Source organism: Stenella coeruleoalba (assembly GCF_951394435.1).
Source record: "Stenella coeruleoalba genome assembly, chromosome: 4".
Taxonomy (NCBI): Eukaryota; Metazoa; Chordata; class Mammalia; order Artiodactyla; family Delphinidae; genus Stenella; species Stenella coeruleoalba.
Genome location: NC_137149.1, coordinates 714,566 through 737,399, shown reverse-complemented (window position 1 = coordinate 737,399; position 22,834 = coordinate 714,566). Strand labels below are relative to the sequence as shown.

The 22,834-nt window shown below is 58.4% G+C and overlaps 2 protein-coding genes across 2 annotated transcripts in view; one reads left to right on the top strand and one right to left on the bottom strand.

The window, feature by feature from the left end:
- UVSSA (UV stimulated scaffold protein A) overlaps nucleotides 1-22,834 on the bottom strand; it is a 62,221-nt gene that overhangs the window by 2,903 nt on the left and 36,484 nt on the right. The window lies entirely within an intron of this gene.
- On the top strand, nucleotides 16,881-21,735 carry NKX1-1 (NK1 homeobox 1). Its single transcript, XM_079920898.1, has 2 exons — nucleotides 16,881-18,231; nucleotides 20,475-21,735. The coding sequence occupies exons 1-2, from the start codon at nucleotides 17,799-17,801 to the stop codon at nucleotides 21,320-21,322; spliced, it is 1,281 nt and encodes a 426-aa protein (XP_079777024.1). The 5' UTR covers nucleotides 16,881-17,798; the 3' UTR covers nucleotides 21,323-21,735.

The following is a 22,834-nucleotide window of genomic DNA, read 5'->3' as shown; positions in this document are numbered from 1 at the left end:
AGTGTACTAATATTTGCATTATAGGAGGAGAGAGAAAGGGACGGAGAACATACTTGAAGGCATAATATCAGAAAACTTCCCTAACCTGGGAAAGAAAACAGACGTCCAAGTCCAGGAAGCACAGAGAGTCCCAAACAAGATGAACACAAACACATTCACACCAAGACACATTGTAGTTAAAATGGCAAAACTTAACAATAAAGAGAGAATATTAAAGGCAGCAAGGGAAAAGCAACAAGTTACATACAAGGGAACGCCCATTAGGCTATAAGCTGACTTTTCAGCTGAAACTCTGCAGAACAGAAAGGAGTGACATAATATATTTAAAGTGATGAAAGGGAAAACATACAAGCAAGAATATTCTACCTGGCAGGCTTTCACTCAGACTTGATGGAGAGATGAAAATTTTACAGTTTCAGATAAGCAAAAGCTAAAGACTTCACTACCATAAAACCAGCTTTACAAGAAATGTTAATGGGACTTCTCTAAGCAGAAAAGAAAAGGCCACAATGAGAAATATGAAAGTCATGAAAGGAAAAATCTCATTGGTAAAGGCAAATATACAGTAAAAGCAATAGATCAACCAGTTACAAAGCTAGTAAGAAGGTTAAAAGACAAAAGCAGTAAAAATCGTCTATATCCACAACAAGTAGTTAAGGGACACATGAAACAAAATAACGTAAAAGATGATGCAAAAAACATTAAATGTGTGGGGAGAGTAAAAATTATATATATATATAAAATTATTTTTTGTTCCTTTTTCTCTCTGCCTCTGTGATTTGATGAGTATCATTAGTGTTATGTTTGGACTCCTTTTTTCTTTTTTGTGTGTGTATCTATTATAGAGTTTTGGTTTGATGGACAGATCATCCACACAGAAAATCTATAAGGAAACACTGGTCTTAAATGTCACATTAGATTAAATGAACTTAATAGAGATATACAAAACATTCCATCCACAGCAGCAGGATCCTTTTTTTTTTTTTTTTGCGGTACGCAGGCCTCTCACTGTTGTGGCCTCTCCCGTTGCGGAGCACAGGCTCCAGACGCGCAGGCCCAGCGGCCATGGCTCACGGGCCCAGCCGCTCCGCGGCATGTGGGATCCTCCTGGACCGGGGCACGAACCCATGTCCCCTGCATTGGCAGGCGGACCCTCAACCACTGCGCCACCAGGGACGCCTGAATACATATTCTTTTTAAGCACACATGGAACATTCTCCAGGACACATCACATGGTAGGCCACAAAACAAATCTCAACAAATTTAAGAAGACTGAAATCATAGCAGTCATATCAAATCATATATTTCCTGACCACAATGCTATGAGACTAGAAATAGACTCTAAGGGGAAAAAAAAAACCAACAGAAACACAAGCACGTGGAGGTTAAACAATATGCTAGTAAACAACCAGTGGATCACTGAAGAAATCAGAGAACAAATAGAAAATACCTGGAGACAAATGAAAACCAAAACACAACGATCCCAAATCTGGACTTCCCTGGGGGTCCAGTAGTTAGGGCTCCATGCTTCCACTGCAGGGGGCACAGGTTCGATCCCCGGTTGGGGAACTAAGATCCCACATGCTGTGTGGCATGGCCAAAAAAACCCCCCAAAAAACAAAAAGCAAAAATAAAATCTAAGGGCATGGCAAAAGCAGTTCAATGAGGGAAGTTTATAGTAATAAAATCTCACCTCAGGAAATAATAAGAAAAATCTCAAATAAACAACCTAATCTTACACCTAAAGGAACTAGAAAGAGAATAAACAAAACCCAAAGTTAGTAGAAGGAAAGAAATCACAAAGATCAGGGCAGAAATAAATGAAATAAAGACTAAAACATACAGAAAAGGTCAGTGAAATGAAGAGGTGTTTCTTGAAAAGATAAACAAAATTGATAAACCTTTAGCTAGACTCATTAAGAGAAAAATAGGGCTCAAATCAATAAAATCAGAAATGAAAAGGGAGGTACTTCCCTGGTGGTCCAGTGGTTAAGACTTCACACTTCCAATGCAGGTGGTGTGGGTTTGATCGATCCCTGGTCAGGGAAGTAGGATCTCACAAGCCGTGCAGCACGGCCGAGAAAAAGAAGTTACAATTAACACCGCAGAAATACAGAGGATCATAAATGACTACTATGAACAATTATACGTCAATGAAATGGACAGCCTAGAGGAAATGGACAAGTTTCTAGAAATGTACAATCTCCCAACACTAAACAGGAAGAAACAGAAAACATGAAAAGACTAGTTAGCAGCAATGAAAGTGAATCAGTAGTTTTTTAAAAATTCCAACAAACAAAAGTTTAGGGCCAAATGGCTTCACAGGTGAATTATACAATCATTTAGAGAAGAGTTAGCACCTGTCCTTCTCCAACTATTCCAAAACACTGCACAGGATGGAATGCTTCCACACTCATTCTATGACTAGCATCACCCTGCTACCAAAATCAGACAAAGATATCAAAAAAGGAAAATTACAGGCCAATACCACTGATGAACATAGATGCCAAATTCCTCAACAAAATATTAGCAATCCAAATTCAACAATGTATTAAAAGGATCATACTCCATGATCAAGTGGGATATACCCCAGAAATGTAAGGATTGTTCAATATCAATCAGTGTGATACACCACATTAACAAATAGGGGAATAAGAATCGCATGATAATCTCAACAGATGCAGAAAAAGCTTTTGAAAAAAATTCAACGTTCATTTATGATTTAAAATATCCTCTCAAAAAAGTGGTTATAGCGGGAATATAACTCAACATAATAAAGATCACATGCAGGGTGGTGCAGTGGGTGAGGGTCTGCCTGCCAATGCGGGGGACACGGGTTTGAGCCCTGGTCTGGGAGGATCCCACATGCCACGGAGTGGCTAGGCCCGTGAGCCACAACTACTGAGCCTGCGTGTCTGGAGCCTGTGCTCCGCAACAAGAGAGGCCGCGACAGTGAGAGGTCCACACACTGCGATGAAGAGTGGCCCCCGCTCGCTGCAACTAGAGAAAGCCCTCACACAGAAACAAAGACCCAACACAGCCAAAAATAAAGAAAGAAAGAAAGAAAGAAATATATAAAATTTTTTAAAAAATCACATGGAAACAGTAATGAAGAAAGCTGAAGTGGCTATAATAATTTTCGATGAAGGAAAACTATTAGGGGTAAATAGAAATATTACATAATGATAAAAGGACCAATTAATCAAGAAGACATAAAAGCCTACATGTGTATTCACTTAACAACATAACCAACATGACCGTCAAAACACATGAAGCAAAAACTCACAGAACTGGAAGGAGAAATTGCAAACCCACAACTATGCAGGGACCTCAACGGTCCTCTCTCAGTATCAGTGGAACAAGCAGACAGATCATCAGCAAGGAAATAGAAGAACTGAACAACACCATCAACCGATGTTCCTAAATGACATTACAGAACAACACTCCGTCCAGCAACATCAGAATACATATTCTTTTTAAGTGCACATGGGACAGTCTCCAGAGAGACCACATCCTGGGCTATGAAACCAACCTAAGAGATTTGAAAGAATTCAACTTACATAAAAATATGTTCTTGACCACAATGGAATTAAACTAGATAGCAATAACAGTAAGATGTCTTTAAAACCCCAGATGCTTAGTGGTTAACAAACTTCTAAATAATTCATGGATCAGAGAAGAAGTCTCAGGGGAAATTAGAAAACTTTTTTTTTTTGCGGTACGCGGGCCTCTCACCGCTGTGGCCTCTCCCATTGCGGAGCACAGGCTCCGGACACGCAGGCTCAGCAGCCTTGGCTCACGGGCCCAGCCGCTCTGCGGCATGTGGGATCTTCCCGGACCGGGGCACGAACCCGCGTCCCCTGCATCAGCAGGCGGACTCTCAACCGCTGTGCCACCAGGGAAGCCCAGAAAACATTTTTGAACTAAATGAAAAATTTTAAATATCAAAATTATTTGTGGATTGCAGCTAAAGCAGTGCTTAGAGGAAAATTTATAGTATTAAGTGTTTATATTGGAAAAGAAGGAAGACTGCATCAATGATCTAAGTTTCCCTCTTATAAAACTAGAAAAATAAGAGCAAAAGAAACCCAAAGCAACCAGAAGAAAGGAAATAATAAAGATGAAGCCCAGATCATTGAAGTTAAAAACAGAGAAACTTTAGATAAAATCAATGAAATCAATAATTGGTTCTTTGGAAAAGTCAATTAAATTGATTAATCTTTAGCTAGACTGAAAAGGAAAAAAAAGAAAAAGAGAGAGAGAAGATACAAACTACCAATAACAGGGGTAAAAGACAGCCATCACTACGGAGCCCACAGACATTAAAAGGGCGATTAGAGATGACTCCACACACTCAGATTCAACCGTTTCAATGAATGGACCAATTTCTTGAAATCCACAAACTATCAAAACTTCCCCAAGAACGAGTAACGTGAATATCCCTCTATCTACTAAAGCAATTGAATCCGTAGCCAATGACCTTTCAAAAGAGAAAACTCCAAACCCAGATAGTTTCACTGGCAAATTCTTCACAATATCTAAAGATAAAAGCAACCCCAATTCTACCTAATCTCTTTGAGAAAATAGAAGAGATAACACTTTCCCGTTTTATGAGGCCAGCATTATCCCAACTCCAACAGCAGACAGAGACAGAACCAGATAAGAAGCTACAGAACGCTACCTCTCATGAACAACCATGCAAAAATCTTCAGCAAAATACTAGCGAATCAAGTCTAGCAGCATCTGAAAAGAACAAAAACGTTAGGACCAAGTGGGGTTTATCCCAAGAATGCAAGACCACTTCAACACTGCAACACCAATTATCACCACTGACCACAGGAACAGACCAAAGAAACCACATGATCGCAGCAGTAGGTGCAGAAAAGCATTTGATAAAATGCAACATCTGTTCATGATAAAAACTCAGAAAACTAGGAAGAGGAAGGAACTCCTAAGCCCATGGCTATCGTAAATTTCTTAAATTTCAGTTTCCAGTGGTCGATTGCTAGCAGATAGAAATGTGATTGACTTTTTGGGGTCGTATCCTCTGAGCCTCCTAGTTTCTGAGTCCCGGGAAGTCAGTCCTTGGGATTTTCTGTGTGGGTAATGGTGTCACCTGTACGTGGGGTAGTTTCGCTTTTCCTTCCCAATCTGGATACCTTGTTTTGGCTTGTTTCTCTTGCCTGAAATATTTACAGGTGAAGGGACCTGATATCTGATACGCTTTAAAATATTCCAGAAAGAAAAGCGTGGCTGTGAATGGATGAACTCACAGTGACAAAACGTCTGTAATTGTTGAATCTGAGTGACAGCACAAGGGAGCTGACTGTACTCTTCTGTGTTTTTCTGCGTGTGTTTGAAATATTTTAGAATAAAGAATTTCTTTAATCTATTACAACACAATAACCCCAACAGCTGAACAAATAGAAAAAGGGCAAAAGGCAGTTCATGAAAGACGGACACAGGACCAGTTCCTCGCCAGCGTCCGCAGAACAAAAATCACAGCAAGACAGCAGATCCGCCCGCCTCGAGCCCGGGAGCTCCGGCCAAGCGGGGCCTTGCTGGAGGTATCGTCCACGTCCTTCCCTTTAACCCAGCAGCTCGTGTCTATTTCCTCTTGCAGAGGGGGTCACACCTAAACCAGGGCCCCCACCACCGCGCACAGAGCACCCCGAGGCGACCCAGTGATGCCGAGCTCTGGCCTTGGGATGGAGCGGGCCCGGCAGTGGCTGCAGATGGCGTCATCTTGGCTCGTGATGTAATGTGGGGTAGAAGAGCGGCTGCCGCAGCTGGACACACAGCACCAACGTGTGTGTTTCCAAAAAGCAGAAAACAGGATAAGAGAGAAACAGGCGAGATGTGAGCGGGGCCATGGCTGTGCTGTGGGATCATGGGAGACGTTCTGGCTTCTCTGCACGTGTCCCCTCTACAGTCATAGAGTGTGGCAAGGCCGGGCTGGGTCAGCAGGGAGCCAAGGGGCTCCCTTCTTCAGCTGGGAGCCGTGGCCCCCAAACCATCGCTCCTGGCCCTTCGTCCCCGCTGGCCTCCACCTTGCAGGCCTGGGTATGCCACCTGCCCCCTTCTCTGCTTACAGTGCCCTGAGCTGTTCCCACATCTGCAGCGTCAAGGGAGGCGGGAGGGGACCCAAACGCTCACCTGTGCCATCGATGCGGTGACAGAAGGCGCCTGGAAGAGGTGCGGGGAGGAGTCCCAGGGGGCACAACCGGGGCGTCTGCCCTGGGGCTCAAAGAGGCAGCCACCGGGCTCCACCTCTAGTACTGGGTGGGCCGTTAAGATATCACGGAAAAACCCGAATGACATTTCTGGCTAACGCAATATTTGAGACCAGGAGCACGTGGACAGAGCTCTTTCCAGCAATCACCGGGAAACGAAGCAACCAACAGACAATAAGTGCCTGTGTTCGGGGCCCGGGCCGCCGGGGGATGGTGAGAATTTTCTTTTATTGAATTTTTGTATCATCGGTAAGAAATTAACCAATTTAATACTACCATGCAAAAGAGGAAAAGGTAATGGGTTGGTACTTTTAGATCGTATTAACGTATTTAGTAAACTGTTCATCTGGGAATAATTTTAGGTCCAAAGAAGAGTTGCACAGTAGATTTCCTCCTACTCCCCCCACCCCCGGGGTCAGCACCTCCCCGCCGCCCACCGCATGCCTGTCCCTGGAGACACATCAGGGCTGGGAACCTATTAAGGAAAACCCAGATGGGGTTTCATCAACTTTCTCCCACGAGCGTCCTTTCCCTGCTCCAGGATCTGGGGCAGGACATCACGGGGCACCGGAGGGCGCCGTGGGGATGGCGCCCAGAATGACATAGTGAGGTCACCACGTCCTGCGTCTCTGTCTCTGTGTCTTTTTATTTGTGGCCTGCTGTTTACACGTGGTCACGGGTGGAACACAAGGATGGAGACAGGCGTGGCCTGAAGCAACGTGGGGCCACTCCTGGCCGGTCTGGGGCCTGGAGACCCTGGATTCGTAGCTGGCTTCGTGTGAGATGACGCTTACAAAGCGGAAGGAGAAAACGTGCAGTCAGAGGGTTACGGGCGTCCCTACGAACTGTGCCGTGGCCGCAGCTACTGTCTAGACCTTGGGCCGACAAAACACCTTTTCTGGGTAGGAGTATTTATCACTGACATTGTTGAGAATCACTGCGCTGGTGACAGCAGGAAGAGGACAGCCTGCTAGCTGGCTTTACTTGTGTTTTAAAATCCCTGCAGCCGGTGCCCTGCTCCCACCGTCCCACACAGCAGCAGCCCGGCCGTGAGGAAGGGGGCAGGCGAGGGCCAGCCGGGCAGAGGCCTGGGGGCTGACGGGGAAGGGGAGGCACCAGCCGTGAAGGGTGACAGTCCTGCAGAGGTCCTTGCCCCCTCAGGGTGTCCGCAGAGGGTCCTGTCCCCAGGCTCCGCTGAGGCCCAGGGCCGCCCCACCCTCCCGGCGGCCTATCTTCTCGGGGCCCGACTCCTGAGAAGCAGCTGACACCACGGGTTTAGGGGAGGATCCCAGGGAGAGCAGGGTGGCCTCCTGCAGCGGGAGGATGGGCCAGGGAAGGAGCAGTGTCGCTGAGCACACCTGTGGGCGATGCACCTGCACGTGGCCCTCGTCCAGACCACTGTGTCCTGGTTTTGTTCACAGGACAACTGTGCTCAGCAAAGGCCACCCCGCTCAGAGGCAGCAGTAGCGGCCCATCGTTCCTCCATCCCACCAGCATACAAATAACCATCGTCTTGGGCAGACACGGTGCAGTAGCTGAGACAGGACCTTCAGGCAGGTGCCGCTCGACATGAGTGTCAACGAGAAGATGGGGGGCTGGGCGACGGAACAAGGGAACGGCCAGTGCAAAGGCCCTGGAGCGGCAGCAGGAAGGCCTCCTGGCAGGGGTGTGGGAGCCCACGGAAGGGAGACGAGAGGGGGTGGGCTGGGCAGCTGGAGCAGGCCCCTCAGACCAAGGCAGCAGGCTTGGCTTTTGTTCTCTGTGCTGGGAAGAGGTTGGACGAGCACGAGGTGAGGCCTGCGAGCCGTGCTCTGAGCACCTCGGAGGCGGGAGCCCTCCGGCCTAGGCCGTCACTTCGGAGAGAGATGGGGAAGCAGTGGGGGCGGGCGCGGACCAGGACAGCCCTGCAGGGCCTGCAGACCCTCCTTCTCCCCCAGCTGCTCAGAGGCAGAGTCCCTCTTCACGGCAGCCCCACAGCGCGTGACCCGGCAGACCCCTGGTTCGAGGGAGCCGGCTGTGTTGGGCTGGGTTCGGGGCCCGGGCAGCCGGGGGAGGCCAGCGCGGCGGGCGGCAGCGTCCTCGGCCTGCACGCGGCCCTCCTGCACCTGTCCCCAGATTAGATTCCTCCTTTCTCATTACCACCGTAATAGGTCCTTCAGACCTCATTCCAGCCCGAGATATTATCTGACCCGTATAATTAATTAATTATAGCCCCAATATTATAGATTATTAAAAATAGCATAACTAATAGTGTAATCTCTCAAGCTGTCGACTTTAATAGTCAACATTGTCTTGGCGGTGCTTATCAGCCTGGGACACCCGGCGAGAATATTGATTCCGGGTAATTTTCGCCGTCATCTGCCACCCTGACGGCGAATTGTCAGGTCCTCACCCAAGCCGGGGCTCATTTGAAATCGTTAAACCGCTGTGTGGCTCACAGTGGATCTTAATGTTTCCTTTTTCTCCCCCTTCAATATGTTTCAGCAACAGAGGAAAATAAATAGAGAAGTGGAGAGAGAGGGAGAGAGAGGGTGGGGGAGAGAGGGTGGGGGAGGGAGGGGGAGGGCGCTCTCAGGGCAGGGGAGGGAGGACCGATTTGTCTCTCCCCCTGGGGACCCCTGGCTCCCCCCATCCTTCCCCAGCACATCTTCTCAGGGATTCTCCCGGCTGAGCTGTGCAGGGGGAGGGGCTGAAGGACAGGGCTGAGGGGTTGGAATCAAACACGAGGACAAGACGTGCTGCAGCTTGGCCTGGAGAGGGGGAGCCCACCGGGGCCCCTCAGGGTGGCCTCCGCCTGGTCTGCGCCCCAAAGGGCTCCCCAAACCCACACAGGTTACAGAGATGGAGAGTCAGAACCACACCACACACACGTATACACCCAGACACACACACGCACACAGATCCACTCTGGGCACATACACACAGTCACACAACATGGATGGACACACGCAAACACGTGGACACCCAAACACACACACGCAGAGTCACACGTGTGAACGGACACACTGGCACCGGTGCGTGGACCACAGGGACACATCCTCAACCGTGTCGACTCACTGCGGAGCTCCTGGGTGCGGACACAGCAGCGGGGGAGGGATGAATCTCACCCGTGAGGGGACCGTGGAGGGGGGAGGGAAGGGGGGCCTCGGGAGAGGAGGGAATGGAGAAGCGTGAGCTCCTCCCGGCCCGTCACCCCGAAGCCTCCCCCTCGCCGGCTTCGGGCCAGGAGGGCAGCTGCGGGTGGGGAAGCCGCTGGGCGGGGCCGCGGGGGCCCCTTCTCCCCAGCCCCCCCGCCCACCGCCCGGCCAGCCGCGTCTCCGGTCCCGTCCTGCGGCTCAGCGGCCCAGGGGCGCGCACGTCATCTCGTGGTGATGCGCAGCCGTCCTCGGACACGCGCCCACCCCACGGACACTTCCTCTTGGGCACGCAATCTCCCGGGCCGCCAACAGCTCCCCGAGTGCACACGCCCCTCCCCACCGCGGACCCCGCCCCGGGACCCCAGGAGGGCCCTGCACGCCAGAGTCGCTGCTCCGAGGCTTCCCGGAGCCTTACTCAAACTTCTAATTATGATTCATGCGTGTGATAATAATAATTTAATAATCAGGGAGCCTCGCAGGAGGCATTAACCTCAATTAAGCTCATTACGCCGCCTGACTGCCCCCCCACATGCCCTCCTGACCCGCGGCCGCAGGCCCCGTGAGTGTGGTAGGGCCGCTGGGCGCCTACGACTTCTGTGCCTTCGTTTACTGAGCGCCTCCTATGTACCCGGCCCTCGCGCCCTCCCCGCACCCTCAGACCCCGCTGGACGCTCCCTACTCACCCCACCCCTTCCTCCCAGCACCCACCCAGCTCCCTGCTCGCTCTCCTCTGGGCCAGAAAGGGCACCTTCTCACCTCCCTGACCTTCACCCCCACCCGCCCTCCCTCAGGTGGTGTCCGGTGGGCGGTCTCCGCCTGCCCTCCCTGGTGGCTGGGTGACTGCCCAGGCCCCTCGAGGGCAGAACTGCCCATCTTGCTCTCTGCTGCCTCCAGACCCAGCCGGGACTCACCCTGTCAGGCCTGTGGTGGGGAGTGCAGAAGCATGGGCATGCGGGAGGGACACACTGTGACTGTGGTGGCTGAGCCAGCTGGTGGACAGGTGGAGGTCTGGTCACAGAGGGAGAAACGGACGGGAGAGCCACGTGAGCCGGGAACCAAACAGACAAGTGGGTGGGTGCTGACAAGGCCACGTTTTCTCAGCCCTGCTGCGTGGACTGTATCAGTCAGGGCTCTGCTGCAATCCCGCTGTGTAACAAACGGCCCCAAAGATCTCAGTGGTCCACAGCAGTGGTCATTCCTTTCCTGGTGGCAGACCAGGATCGGTTGCCAGTTGGCACCCCCTCCCCTGCCGGATTCATCAGGTGGGGTTCAGGCAGCCTCCATACCTTCATTCCCATTCCCAGCTGATGGACCCTCAGTGCCCTGGAGCAGGTTCTGATGGAAGAGATTGGAAGCTGCAAGGGGCAGAAACTCAGAGGCCCCTGAAGGCCTGGTCACTCCTGCCCCTGCAGTTCACGTGGCCAAGCCCAGCTTCAGCAGGTGGGAAGCATCGTTTCCCCGTTGGAAGGCCTTGGTGGGGAGGGACAATGAAGGGAAGGGAAAGCTGGGGCTAAATTATCCAATCGATGACATTTCTGATTTAACTGGAGCTTTTCCAGTGGCATGGGGCTGGGGGTAGGGGAGACGCATTACTGTAGATGTCCACACACGCACTCGGCACAGCAGGGGTGTCATTCCTCCCTGTACAAAGACTCCCCAGGTCTGTCTCCTGACCACTGACCCCCGGGGAGGCCCGAGCAGAGCCAGCGGCAGCGATTCAGGCGCCGGCGATTCACTGAGGCAGGAGAAATCCAGGAGGGAGTGCAGGAAAGGCAGGGACAGAACAGAGCAAGGATGCCCTCCTTTAGCCCTGCCCCTGGAGGAAGGGTGGTCCCCGGGGACAGGCGCCGCCTGTTAGCCAGGCCAGTTCTCCCAAGCAGATCGTGGTGTGAGCTTGGCCCACCACGCTCAGCAGCTAGACCTGGGGGTCTGGGCAGGCCACCACCTGCATCCACTGCACCAGGCAGAAAACTGATCAGTGCCAGGTCACGCTGTCAGTGGAGGACAGAGCCGAGGCGGCTAGGGCAGGACAGACAGACTAGGGAGTCAGAGCGCCACGGGGGTGGCCGCGCGATGCTCGGCCGCAGGCTCCGCCCCCCGCGTCGCTCCTCGATCTTCCTCATCAGTGTGAACGTGCTTTTGCATCCTGCATCCTGCACCTGCTTTGATGGGGGACACGGAGTGGGTGAGACTCACACAGAATGTCCAAGAGCCCCCAGCCTGGGGCCAAAAGTGAACACATAAAGGTCTCACGACACGTTAAGACGTGACGGAGCGAAGCTCGGGGTTCGGATGGGCACCCAACGCTAAGGTGCGCAGGAAGGATCTGTGTAGACAACAGCCAGGGGCCCCGCCAACGGAGGCACTCGGCAGCCAGACCGTCCAGGCTCATCAGGAGCTCCGGGCACAGGGTGCAGACCGTGGAGCTCCGGGCACAGGGTGCAGAGACTGCGGAGCTCCGGGCACAGGGTGCAGAGACTGCGGAGCTCCGGGCACAGGGTGCAGACCGCGGAGCCAGGCAGCACATCCCACAGGACACAGTCAGGAAGCCCTTGGTGCCAGGCTGCAGAGCCCGGAGTCGGCCCTGGGCCATGGCGGCCTTAAGGAGTCTCTGGAAGAGGAGGAGTGTGACTGGACTTGTGTCTTAGAATGATGGGGATAGACTGCGGGGCTGGGCTCCAGCAGGCGCAGGAGAGGCGCTCACCAGCAGCAGATCCTGATACCCAGGGCCAAAGGCACCCCAGACCCTCCACTCGGGAGGGTCTTCTCACCATCCACCTCCAGACAGAGAGGTCTTGGGCATTACCCTGGGGAAAAAAAAATCCATAGAAACCCCAAATAACTCTAGTGACCACTGACAGTGAAAATGCCTAAGCTTGGAGCTCTGGACCCTGAGGGACAGGAGGGAAGGTGGCCATGCTGGGCAGGGTCAAACCTGGACACCCCTGCTGCCCCTCAGAGATGAACAGTGACAGGCAAAGAGGCTGGAGAGGACAGAGGCCACAAGGGGGACAAGGAGAGACCAGGCCTGCAGAGGCAGGGACCCCCCCGTCACCGGGCACCCCACCTGACCTGGAGACCAGGCCTGCAGAGGCAGGGACCCCCCCCCCGTCACCGGGCACCCCACCTGACCTGGAGACCAGGCCTGCAGAGGCAGGGACACCCCCCGTCACCGGGCAACCCACCTGACCCGGAGACCAGGTCTGCAGAGGCAGGGACCCCCCCGTCACCGGGCACCCCACCTGACCCGGAGACCAGGCCTGCAGAGGCAGGGACCCCCCCCCGTCACCCCACCTGAACTGTCTTCCCTGTGGCATCTGTTCGTGCACGTTAAAGACGCTGGCACCGGAAGGACCCAGCGTTCACATCAAAGCTCCACCACGTGCCGGCACGTCACCCGTCCCCTCCAGCCTCGGTTTGCTCGTCTGCAAGCGGGTGACTCCCACCCCTGGCCTGCCGTCTGGTCAGAAAGCCTGTTGGAGCCAGGGTGCCCTCTGAGGCCGGGAGAGGGAGCTGGCGCTGTGTCTACAGCCCGGGTGCCGAAGCCAGGTGCCCCTGCCTCCACGCCAGCACCCTTGGTCCCCCACAGCCTGAAATCACTCCCATTGTTGATTTTTGTTTGTTTTGGGTTTTGTTTAAAGGGTTTATGGATCTTTTTTTTAATTTATTGTATTTTTGGCTGCATTGGGTCTTCATTGCTGCACGCAGGCTTGGGCGAGCGGGGGCTACTCTTCGTTGTGGCGCGCGGGCTTCTCATCGTGGCGGCTTCTCTTGTTGCGGAGCACGGGCTCTCGGCACGCGGGCCTCAGCAGCTGTGGCACTCGGGCTCAGTAGTTGTGGCTCGCGGGCTCTAGAGCGCAGGCTCAGCAGTTGTGGCGCACGGGCCTAGTTGCTCCGCGGCATCTTCCCGGACCAGGGCTCGAAGCCGTGTCCCCTGCAGTGGCAGGCGGATTCTTAAGCGCTGCGCCACCAGGGAAGCCCTGTTTAAACCTCACCTTTGTATCTGATTCCTTGCCTCCAACCAGGCCCAGCGCTACATGCTCTTTATCTCTGAACTCATGCAGCTTACAAGCAGGCGGATTCAAACCCAGGCAGTGAAAACCCCTGCCCTTTGGTAGGTCGTGGTTTGGCCTAGGTGAATGGGCTGCTGACAGCGCGTTGACGGTGCTGGGAGGCGAAGGCGCCTGGGGCCTGGGGCGCTGTCCGCGGTGTTGAACATGGGCTCCGCGCGCGCTGCCCATGGTTCTGAAGACGCCCCGACGCCCGGGCTGCGCGGGGCTGGGGCCCTCTTGTCCCCAGATCTGCAGCGCAGTAGCCCGTATTCTCTCCCTTCTCTGGTGTTCTGAGTGTAGGGTACCCTTTCTCGAATAGTCAGGAGACCCCAGGAGAGGTATACCTTAGAGAAGATGAGCAAACAAATAAGCAGAAAGTTCCCCTTTCACTTGCCAAACTCCAGGTGAGAAAGCGGTTGTGTGGGTCGTTTGGGGGTGGACAGGCAAGAGGAGGGGGCACGGGGGCTTCTGTCTCCAGGCTCTGCCTCCACCTCTGCCCCCTCCCACACGTGCACAGGACAGTAGCCCGTTCAGAGAGAGCACAGCGTCAGCCGCGGGACCCAGGCGGACTGGAGGAGCCGAGGCATCAATTTGCAGAGGGGGTGGTAACCCCTGCCCTGCACAGTTCACAGCGATGCTGAGAGGACCCTGGGCGGTCTGGGGTGGGGTGAGCTTTGCATGAATCTAACATCATTCAAATTGGGGGTTACTTATCCAGGCGCCCTGGGAACACCTAAGCACTGCTGCCCTTCCAGGTGCAAGATGAGAAGGGAGGCCCCTCACCCCACCACCATGTACAATGAAGGCTGTAAACTTGTCGCCCTTCGACCTTCGAGCGGAGGATATGGGGACCTTAGAGGTCATATGGAATCCAACCCCCATAATTCACAGATGAAGAATGGAGGAGGGGGTTCACAGACACACGGTGAGTTAACGGCAGAGGTGGTGGGATCTCCCACCTGCTCCAGAACCTCCCAAAACTCCGTTGCCGAGGAGAGGATACTGGCGATGGGCTGAAAAGATTGAGTGCCCCGCTCTCCCCCTTCCCTCCCTTTCCAACACCTCCCTTCCCTCCCCTCTTCTGCATAATCTCAGCCCCCACTCACTCATGTTCCCGGGGCCACTTTGAAGGCCTTTTATCACCAGTCTCTCCCCAGATTTCTACCCTCGTCCATGTCGGTTCCTGCCTTGACACCCTCCCCCCCGCCAGCCCGCCAATGACCCCAGCTGGCCCTGACTGATGTGCAGTGTGTGTGGGCTTAGCAGCGAAGGCGGTTTCCTGTCCACTGGGTGGGTGGAGACATCCCCAACTTAAGCACTGATTTCACCTGTCATTGCCCACCTGAGGCCCCACAAGGGAAGCTGGCGGCTTGGAGATAACCTGATATGGCAGATGGGTAGAGATTGCACAAATGACGGTCTAATTGACAATCAATTGTGATTAGGAGCAAAAGGACGTCTTTATAGACCCAGATGCTCTAGGTTGAAGTCGGGGAGATGGGAGGTTGTTTCCAGGTGTCTGGGAGAGGAGGAGGGGTGTGCGCATCTCCACGACAGGTTGCTCCTTAGAGATGGGAGAGGGGTGGGGCAGTAGAGGATGCCGCGATCTTCCTGACCCTTGTCCATGCACAGCACCCCCCTCCCCATGGGAAAGCGCCCCGAGGTCTCCCGTGTAGCTCTGGAGGTCCCCCTCACACCCCACTGCCCTGCCCCTGCTCCAGACTGAAGACTGCAGACTTTGCCATTCACTCCCTGCCTGCCAAGCTCCCAGTAGAATGTTTAGGGGCAGGGAGGAAAGGGGAGGGAAGGACCTGCAAACTCCAGGACAGGCACAGTGCTTTCATCCAAGTAGCACTCAGCCCTGATCAGCCCACCCCTCTCGGCAGGGAGAGCACTCTGCTGCGCCGAGTGTGGGCACGCGCTTCGGGGGGGAGCACAGTGCGGTTGTATATTACAGTATAGTATCCCTTTATGCGTATTACATATCTACTTAACATGTTGTATTCTACTTACTATGCTCTAGTGGCAATCACCATACATTATACTACATCCACATCGTATAAGACGTCATTTTATGTGTGTTTGTGTTCATGTTGAACGAAAGTCCTACCAAGAGAGCTCACGTATCTCCTCCTCACGTGTGCGTATAACGGGGGTGAAAGCAGACCCCTGCCGCCCCCTGCGCACCCAGTGAGGTGTGGCGGCTTGGACTGCTGCGTTTGTGCCTCGCCTGGTGACCTGCGGAGGGACAGGCATGGAGCGTGGGCCTGCCTTTGAGAGGCTCGTGCCACCCAGAGCCAGGTCAGGGCCCAGCCCTTGGGACTTGGCCCCTTAGGGTGCCTAGTAGCTGTGCCTCATGCGGGATCAGGCGGCAGCTCAGGGGACGGGGGACCTCGTGTGCCCCTCCCCCAAGACCAGCCCGGAGCTGGTGGGCGCATCTGTGAGCCGCAAGCCCCACGCGGCGTGCCCGGGGGCTCACGAATGGATTTGCGCTCGTGGGGCGCGTGCTGGAGAATGCGCGTGTTTGTGTGTGTGAGTGCGTGTGCACATCTATATTCAAACTTTGCTGGGGGAGGGGTGGAGAGAGCCTAAGAGTCCCTCCAGGAAGGTGGGGGTGGGAAGGAGATAATTACCTCTCTGTGATGAGAGATTATCCACCCTCCTTCCCCCAGAGGTGATTTATAATTTAAAGATAAAGAATAATCAAGTCCTGGCAAGAAAGGACACAGTGTTGTGGGTCTGATTAGAATCTCAGGACCGACCAGCACGCGGGGGAGGGGACCGGCTGGGGGAGGGGAGGTCTTGCCTGCCCCCTCCCCCACCCCCACCTCCCCTTCCCCTCCCCCGCCTCCTCGAGGCTAAGCATGTCCGAGCTTGGCCCAAATTACAGTCAATCGGTCCCCTATTATTTCTCCCAACTTTTAATTTCTGCTTCCAAAGGATCATTGCCCGCGGTAATTGCAAAGGACCCGTCCTCGTTCGCAGAGCAGGCTCCGGGGACCGCAGTGTGAGGCGGTGCACACCGCTCACGCACACGCCCGCGCGCACACAGCCGCGCACCCGGAAGACACTCGCACGCGCGCTCCCACCGCCGGCTCCCGCCTGGGTCCCGCGGTCGGCAGGTGTGCGCGTTGGCGGGCGCAGGGAAGAGGGAGCAGCGGCCGTCCCGCCCACAGACGCCAGCCGGTCCCTCCACCCCGAGGGCCAGGGCCCTGGGGTGCAAACCTCGCCGCTGTAGACAAATGTGCGCACATAAAGACCCGGACCGAAGGACTTATTTCTCCGGGCGTGGGAAGGGGGAGTTTGCTGCGACGTTTCTCCTTCCTTGAGGCTATCGATTTCTGTGTAGGCCTCCTGCCGTCTGTACGATTTTTTCGGTTCCCGTTTTGGGGGGCGGGGGCGGGAGGACCCTCCAGCCGTCCCCATTTTCGATTCCACGTCTAATGAGCGACCCTGGGGGCCGCCGGCCCCGCCCCCGGCGGGGACTCGAGGCCGGGCCCTAATTTGACGACGCAAAAGGGGCAGGGGCGGGAGGGGACAGAGGGCCGGAGACCCTGAGCGAGGGAGACCCCGAGACACGAGAGGAGACCTCGAGCGGAGCGACGGAGAGAGGCGGGACCGAGGTCCACGGAACGCCTGGGAGGGGGCTGACGACGCGGCGAAGACCCCGGGAGTCGGCCCGCGAGGACCCCACTCCTCGCCCCAGCCGCCGAGGGGCACCGAAGCCTCGGGAGCCGCCAGGGCGCCAGGGCCCCGAGCGCCGGGAGCGGGGGGTGAGGCCGGCCGGCCGCCGGGATGCCCCAGCCAACTCTTAAGGCGCGCCCGGGGGCCTCCGCGGCCCCTCCGCAGACGGATCCCGCAATTATTTAAAAGCCGGGGCTGTCCCCTCCCCCTCCGCCCAGGAGGCCGGCGCGTCGTTTCCGGACCAGCGGAGGCGCAGCGGCACGCCGCGAACCGCGACAGCCGCTCGCGGAGCGCACTCCGGCTCCGGGCTGTGGGTCTGTCGGTCGGGCCCGGAGCGCAGTCCGTGTGTCCCGCGCGGGACCCGCCTCCTCCGCCCGGGACCGTTCGCATCCAATTAGGCGCGCGCGCTAACGAGGGCGGCGGAGCCCGCGGCCGCCTGCGGGCGCACGTGTGTGCGGCGAGTGGGCGCGTGGGCGCCGCCGGCGGGGCCGCCATAAATGAGCGGGCCGGGCGCGGCGGGCGCCTGAGGCGGCGGCGGCGGCGCCAGGCAGCACCGGCCGAGCGCGGGGCGGCACGGGGAGCGAGCCGAGCCGCGGCCGCCGGCACGAGACCGTGCGGCGTCGCCCGGGCCGCCGGGGATGGGAGCCCAGTAGCCGGAGGGGCCCGAGCGGCCGGAGCGGCGGGAGGCCGGCATGAGCGCGAGCGGCCCGGCGGCTACCGGGGACGGCCCCGCGCTGCCGCCGCCGCCGGCGGGGCCCGCACCGCCCGCGCCCGCCGCCGCCGCCCGGGACGCCATGGACGGGCGCGCTGAGCTGCCCGCCTTCCCGCGGGCCGGAGCCCCGCCGCTCGCCGCCAGCGACACGGTGCCCGCGGCGCCCGAGGGGGCTGGGGCGGCCCGGCCCGGCCCGCCGCCGCGCCCCACCTCCTTCTCGGTGCTGGACATCCTGGACCCCAACAAGTTCAACAGCAGAAGACGCCGCTGTGTGCTGCTGGGCCCCGTGGCGCCCGCGGCGTGCGCCCCGGCCCCCGCCGCCCCGGGACGCCCGCCGCGCTCAGAGGAGCCGGAGCGCCGTGCCCTCGCCGCCGCCGGAGGAGCTGGAGCCGGTACCGGAGCTGAGCCGCCGCGTGAGTAGGGCACGGCCGGTGCCGGGTCGCGGGGGTAGAGGGACGGGCCGCGTCTACGCGTTTGCGCTCCCGGGACCCCTCGGCGAACCTGACCGGCCCGGCGCCAAGGCTCGGTGGAAAGTTCGCAGCGCGCGGGGCCCGCACCAGCCCTCCCGCCGCCTGCGTCCGACCCGGACTCCAGGGCCCGCACCGCCCGGTGCCTCCCGGGATGCCTCCCCCAGGCCGGGCCCAGGGCTACGAACTGCATGGCCGGCACAGGTTTGGCCACCGCGCACCCCCGGCATTGGAGGGCAATAGGTGGCAGAGGAGGGGGAGTCGTGCGCGGCGGCTAGCCCGTGACCTCCCCACTCCCACCGCAGCCTCCGGAGACCTCCCTCCCTCCATTCTTTTATTTCCTTTTTTTTTTTTCCCGTTCTCTCTCTGTCTCTCTTTTTTTTTTTTTTGGACAAATCAGACTAATTGTGACAAAACGCTGGTTATCTCTGGAAAAACAATTAAATCCCTTCGATTACAGTTAAGGGGAAATGTGCTTAGCGGCGGAAAGCGGCCGGTAATGGGGCGGCCCGCAACCCCGGCCTGGTCGATATCCCATTACGGCTGCATGCATATCTCTTTCAAGCACCTTGCAAACTCCCCCCGAACATCTAAATTATAGGGTCAAAATTCGGATAATTACTCGATTAAAACCTATTACACTTATTAGGGGCCGCTATTGATCGAGAATTGCATTCGACCGGCGCCTGATTGCTTTTGGTGCCCCCTCCGCCGGCCCTTCCTCCCTCCAACTTCCCGGGCCCTCTGCCCTGCGGGGAGAGGCGCGCAGGGCCGGCAGGGCTCGGGTGGGCCTTTTCAGGCGAGGGGCCTCCCAGCACCTGCACTGGGCTTCCTCCCGGTTGGGCGGAGATGAAAGAGGAACAATCTCGGGAAGGCTGGAGGGGAGCCCCTCAGGTTTTCGGCCTGGCCAGGGTTCTGGGATTTTCCACCTGGAGCCTCTGATGGGGAAGACATCCCAGTCGGAAGGCCCAGTTTCTTGGTAGTTTAGGGAGGGAGCTGGGTCAGGGCCCCTCCTTAGCCCACCCCTGGACAGAGCAGGAGCTGTCAGGGTCACCTGGGGGACTGTCTCTTCTCCTGCTAAGGGGTGTAGGTGGGGGCCAGGATATCTGCCCTGCCGGCCTCCACGCAGCCCGTGGTCACCCTGGAGGAATCGGACTGAATTTGTCCTTTACTCTCCAGTTGTCCGTGCCAACCTGACCGGGGCCTGGTGCCCGACGGGGCGGCATGGTGTTGGGCGCTTGCCCTGGCTTCTCTCCTGGTTGTATGACCACCTGTGGGAGCAGGGGCTGCATAGAAACGCCCTCCCCTCCCCTCCCCGCCACCCCTCCCCTCCCCGCCACCCCTCCCCTCCCCGCCACCCCTGCCGGGCCCTGACCGGCACAGATGCTTTTCTTCCAAGTTTCTGAGATTCACATTGCAGCCACCGCGCGGGCCTCTGCTTGGAGGATCCGGAGCTGCTGCTCAGACTTGACCTAGTGGGGACTCCCATCCCGGCTGGTCTCAGCGCTGCTCTAGACCCCCACTGCCCACTGGTCCCTGGTTGGGACCAGCCTGGACCTGCTGGGGTCTCAGCCGAGGGGCCAAGGGTGGCCAAGTTCCAGGGCCCCAAGTCTTGAGGTAGGGATGGATCCAGGGCAACTTTTTTGGTCCCCGGAAATCGCCTCCTCACAGCGGGCTCCAACCTTACGCCAGGACTCTGGCCCGGCCCACTCTTAAATGCCCAGTAATTGGCTGGCTCTGTTGGAGCCTTGTGGTAATTGGAGGGTAATGTACGCTGAAATAAATTAAATGGCCGTTAACTAGTTTCTACATTACGCAAAATGAGTTTAATTAAGTTTGTATCTGCCCCATGGATCGATGGGATCTTTCCGTCTGCCGTAAGCTCTGCGGCCCCGTCCTGCCCGGCTGGGGCAAAGGCGCAGGGCTCGGGAGATGGCGGGAAGGGGGGCTCTGGAGAGAAGGAATGCACAGGGGACGGAGAGAGAAAGCGCGGGAGGGTGAGAAGAAAAGGAGGGGAGAGGGCAGGGAAACGAATGCGCTAAGGGGAAAGGGAAGCAAGAAGAGAAGCAACGGAAACAGGAAAAGGGATTCGTTAAGGGGAGCAGGGCGCCGGAGGGGCGAGCGAGCGGAAGGGAGGCGCCGGGTCCTAACTGTGCTGTCCTCCCTCCCCGCCCCGTCCCCGCCCGCAGACGCCGGCGACTCCTGCAAGGCGGACGAGGCCGAGGCCAACGGCTACAGCAGCGACGGTGGCCGCAGCCCGAGCGCGGACAGCGGGGACGAGGCGCCCGATGACGAGGACGAGGCGCCCGAGGCGGGGGCGGCGCGCGGCGCTGAGGCGCGGGGAGGCGGCAGCGGCCTCGGGGCCCGCGGGTCGGGCTGCCAGGGCGAGGCCGAGGCGCCCCCAGGCGCTGTCGATGAGGCCGCTGTCCCCGGCCCCCGTGGGAACTCGCCCGGAGCCCCGGGCCCGCCGGGAGCCTCGGCGGCGCCCGGGGACGCGGGGACGACCCCGCAGGGCGCGGCGACGGCGACGAAGCCCAAGCGGAAGCGCACAGGCTCCGACTCCAAGTCCGGGAAGCCGCGGCGCGCGCGCACCGCCTTCACCTACGAGCAGCTCGTGGCGCTGGAGAACAAGTTCAAGGCGACGCGCTACCTGTCGGTGTGCGAGCGCCTCAACCTGGCGCTGTCGCTGAGCCTCACCGAGACGCAGGTGAAGATCTGGTTCCAGAACCGCCGCACCAAGTGGAAGAAGCAGAACCCGGGCGCCGATACCAGCGCGCCGACAGGCGGCGGAGGGGGACCGGGGCCGGGTTCCGGGCCGGGTGCGGGGCTGCCCGGTGGCCTCAGCCCGCTCAGCCCGTCGCCGCCCATGGGTGCGCCGATCGCCATGCACGGCCCGGCCGGGTACCCGGCGCACGGCCCCGGCGGCCTGGTGTGCGCCGCGCAGCTGCCCTTCCTGTCGAGCCCGGCGGTGCTGTCGCCCTTCGTGCTGGGCTCGCAGACCTACGGCGCGCCCGCCTTCTACGCGCCGCACCTCTGAGCACGGCCTCGGATCAGGATGGGACGCCGGGCCGGGCAGCCCCACGAGGCCCTCGCGCCCCTGAGGCCGCGCCCAGGACCCGAGGGCGCCCGCCGGTCGGCCGTTTTGTAAGGCTGCGGTCGCTGACTCTGTATATAGCCGATTGCTACAGAAGAGTTTTAAATTTATAAACGACTGTCCGCGCGCGTTGGGGCCGAGCTCGGCCCTCTGGGAAGCACTTTGCCGAACTCTACTTAATCAATAAACCGCAGGAGGCCGCGCCCAAGTCCCTCAGGCTCCCGCGTCGCCCGCGCCCCGTCCTCCTCGCCGCCCTTCGGTGGGGACTTCGGCGCGACCGAGGCGCTCCGGGGTGCTCGACCCGGCGCGAGCCTTGGGCCCCAGTTTCCCCGCCGCCCGGCGTCCCGTGGCCAAGCTTGCCGCATCCTGCGTCGCCCGGGTACCCCCACGCGCTTGGGAACAGGCGCGCGGCCTCGGTGCTGTGTGCGCTGAGGCTCCGGTCCAGGAGTCCCGTGTCCTCGCTCCTTCCCTTCCCCACCCCCCTCCTCCGCTCGGGGCGCTTGGGGGTGAGGGAAGCCCAGCGGGACAGTGCCCGCGCGGTGGGGCGTGGGGGCAGCGCTCGCGCCGGGCGCCGACCCCGCCCCCGCCCCAATGCGCATCCGCGCGGCCTTCCCTGAGCACCAGGCCGGCCCGAGGAGGAGGGGCCTCCCGCCGCTTCCCAGTGGAGGAAAGCTGGGGCTGGCCGGGATGGAGCAACCTGCCCAACGGCGCCTGAGCCGGACCCCGAGCCCGGCCCGCGGGAGTCCGGCGCGGCCACCTCTCCTCCAATAGCCTGCAGTCCGGCTCTGGGCGTGGTACCCAGGCGGGCTCCTGGAGCCCTGGGGAGAGAGGGGAGGCGCGAGGCGGCGGCGCCTGGGCCGGGTGGCCGACTCGAGGCGAGAGCCGAGGCTCGGGGACGCGGGCGCTGCCGCGCGGTGAGGGGGTCCCCGCCGCAGCCCCGCCGGCACTCAAGGTGGGTGTCCACGGTCGCTGGACGCCAGCGCGGTGAAGCCGTGCGCCTGCCCCGCCCCCTGGCTGCTCCGCGGCCGAGCCTTGCGCCCGCAGAGGGGACATCCCTCTCCATGTGCGACCAGCGAGCTTTCAGACTCTTCCCTGCGCTGTTCAGCCCATCACCCACCACCGTGGGCAGGGCTGGGGCTGAGGCTAGGGCTGGGGAGAAGGACGACCCTGCGGCGGGTGAGTGACAGCACCGCCGTCCAGGCCCAAGTCCGGGAAGCCGCGGCGCGCACGCACCACCTTCACCTACGAGAGGGCGCCCCACGTTGTCCTCTCCATCACCCGTGGGCAAAGGGTGGGGGAGGAGCAGCCCCCGACCACGGTGCAGCGGGGAGGGGCGGAGGCAGCTGGGACCGCCCTGCCCACTGCTGCAGCCCCCGCCGCCTGGGCCTCTGGCCTCCCGCAGGCGGCTCCTCACCTACCTCAGACCTGAGCACCCCCCCCCCCCCACCATGCACC

Coding starts and splice junctions, on each gene's coding strand:
- NKX1-1 (XM_079920898.1), top strand. CDS start 17,799: ATGAGCGCGAGCGGCCCGGCGGCTACCGGGGACGGCCCCGCGCTGCCG. Junction 18,232..20,474: donor TACCGGAGCTGAGCCGCCGC/GTGAGTAGGGCA, acceptor CCCCGCCCGCAG/ACGCCGGCGACTCCTGCAAG.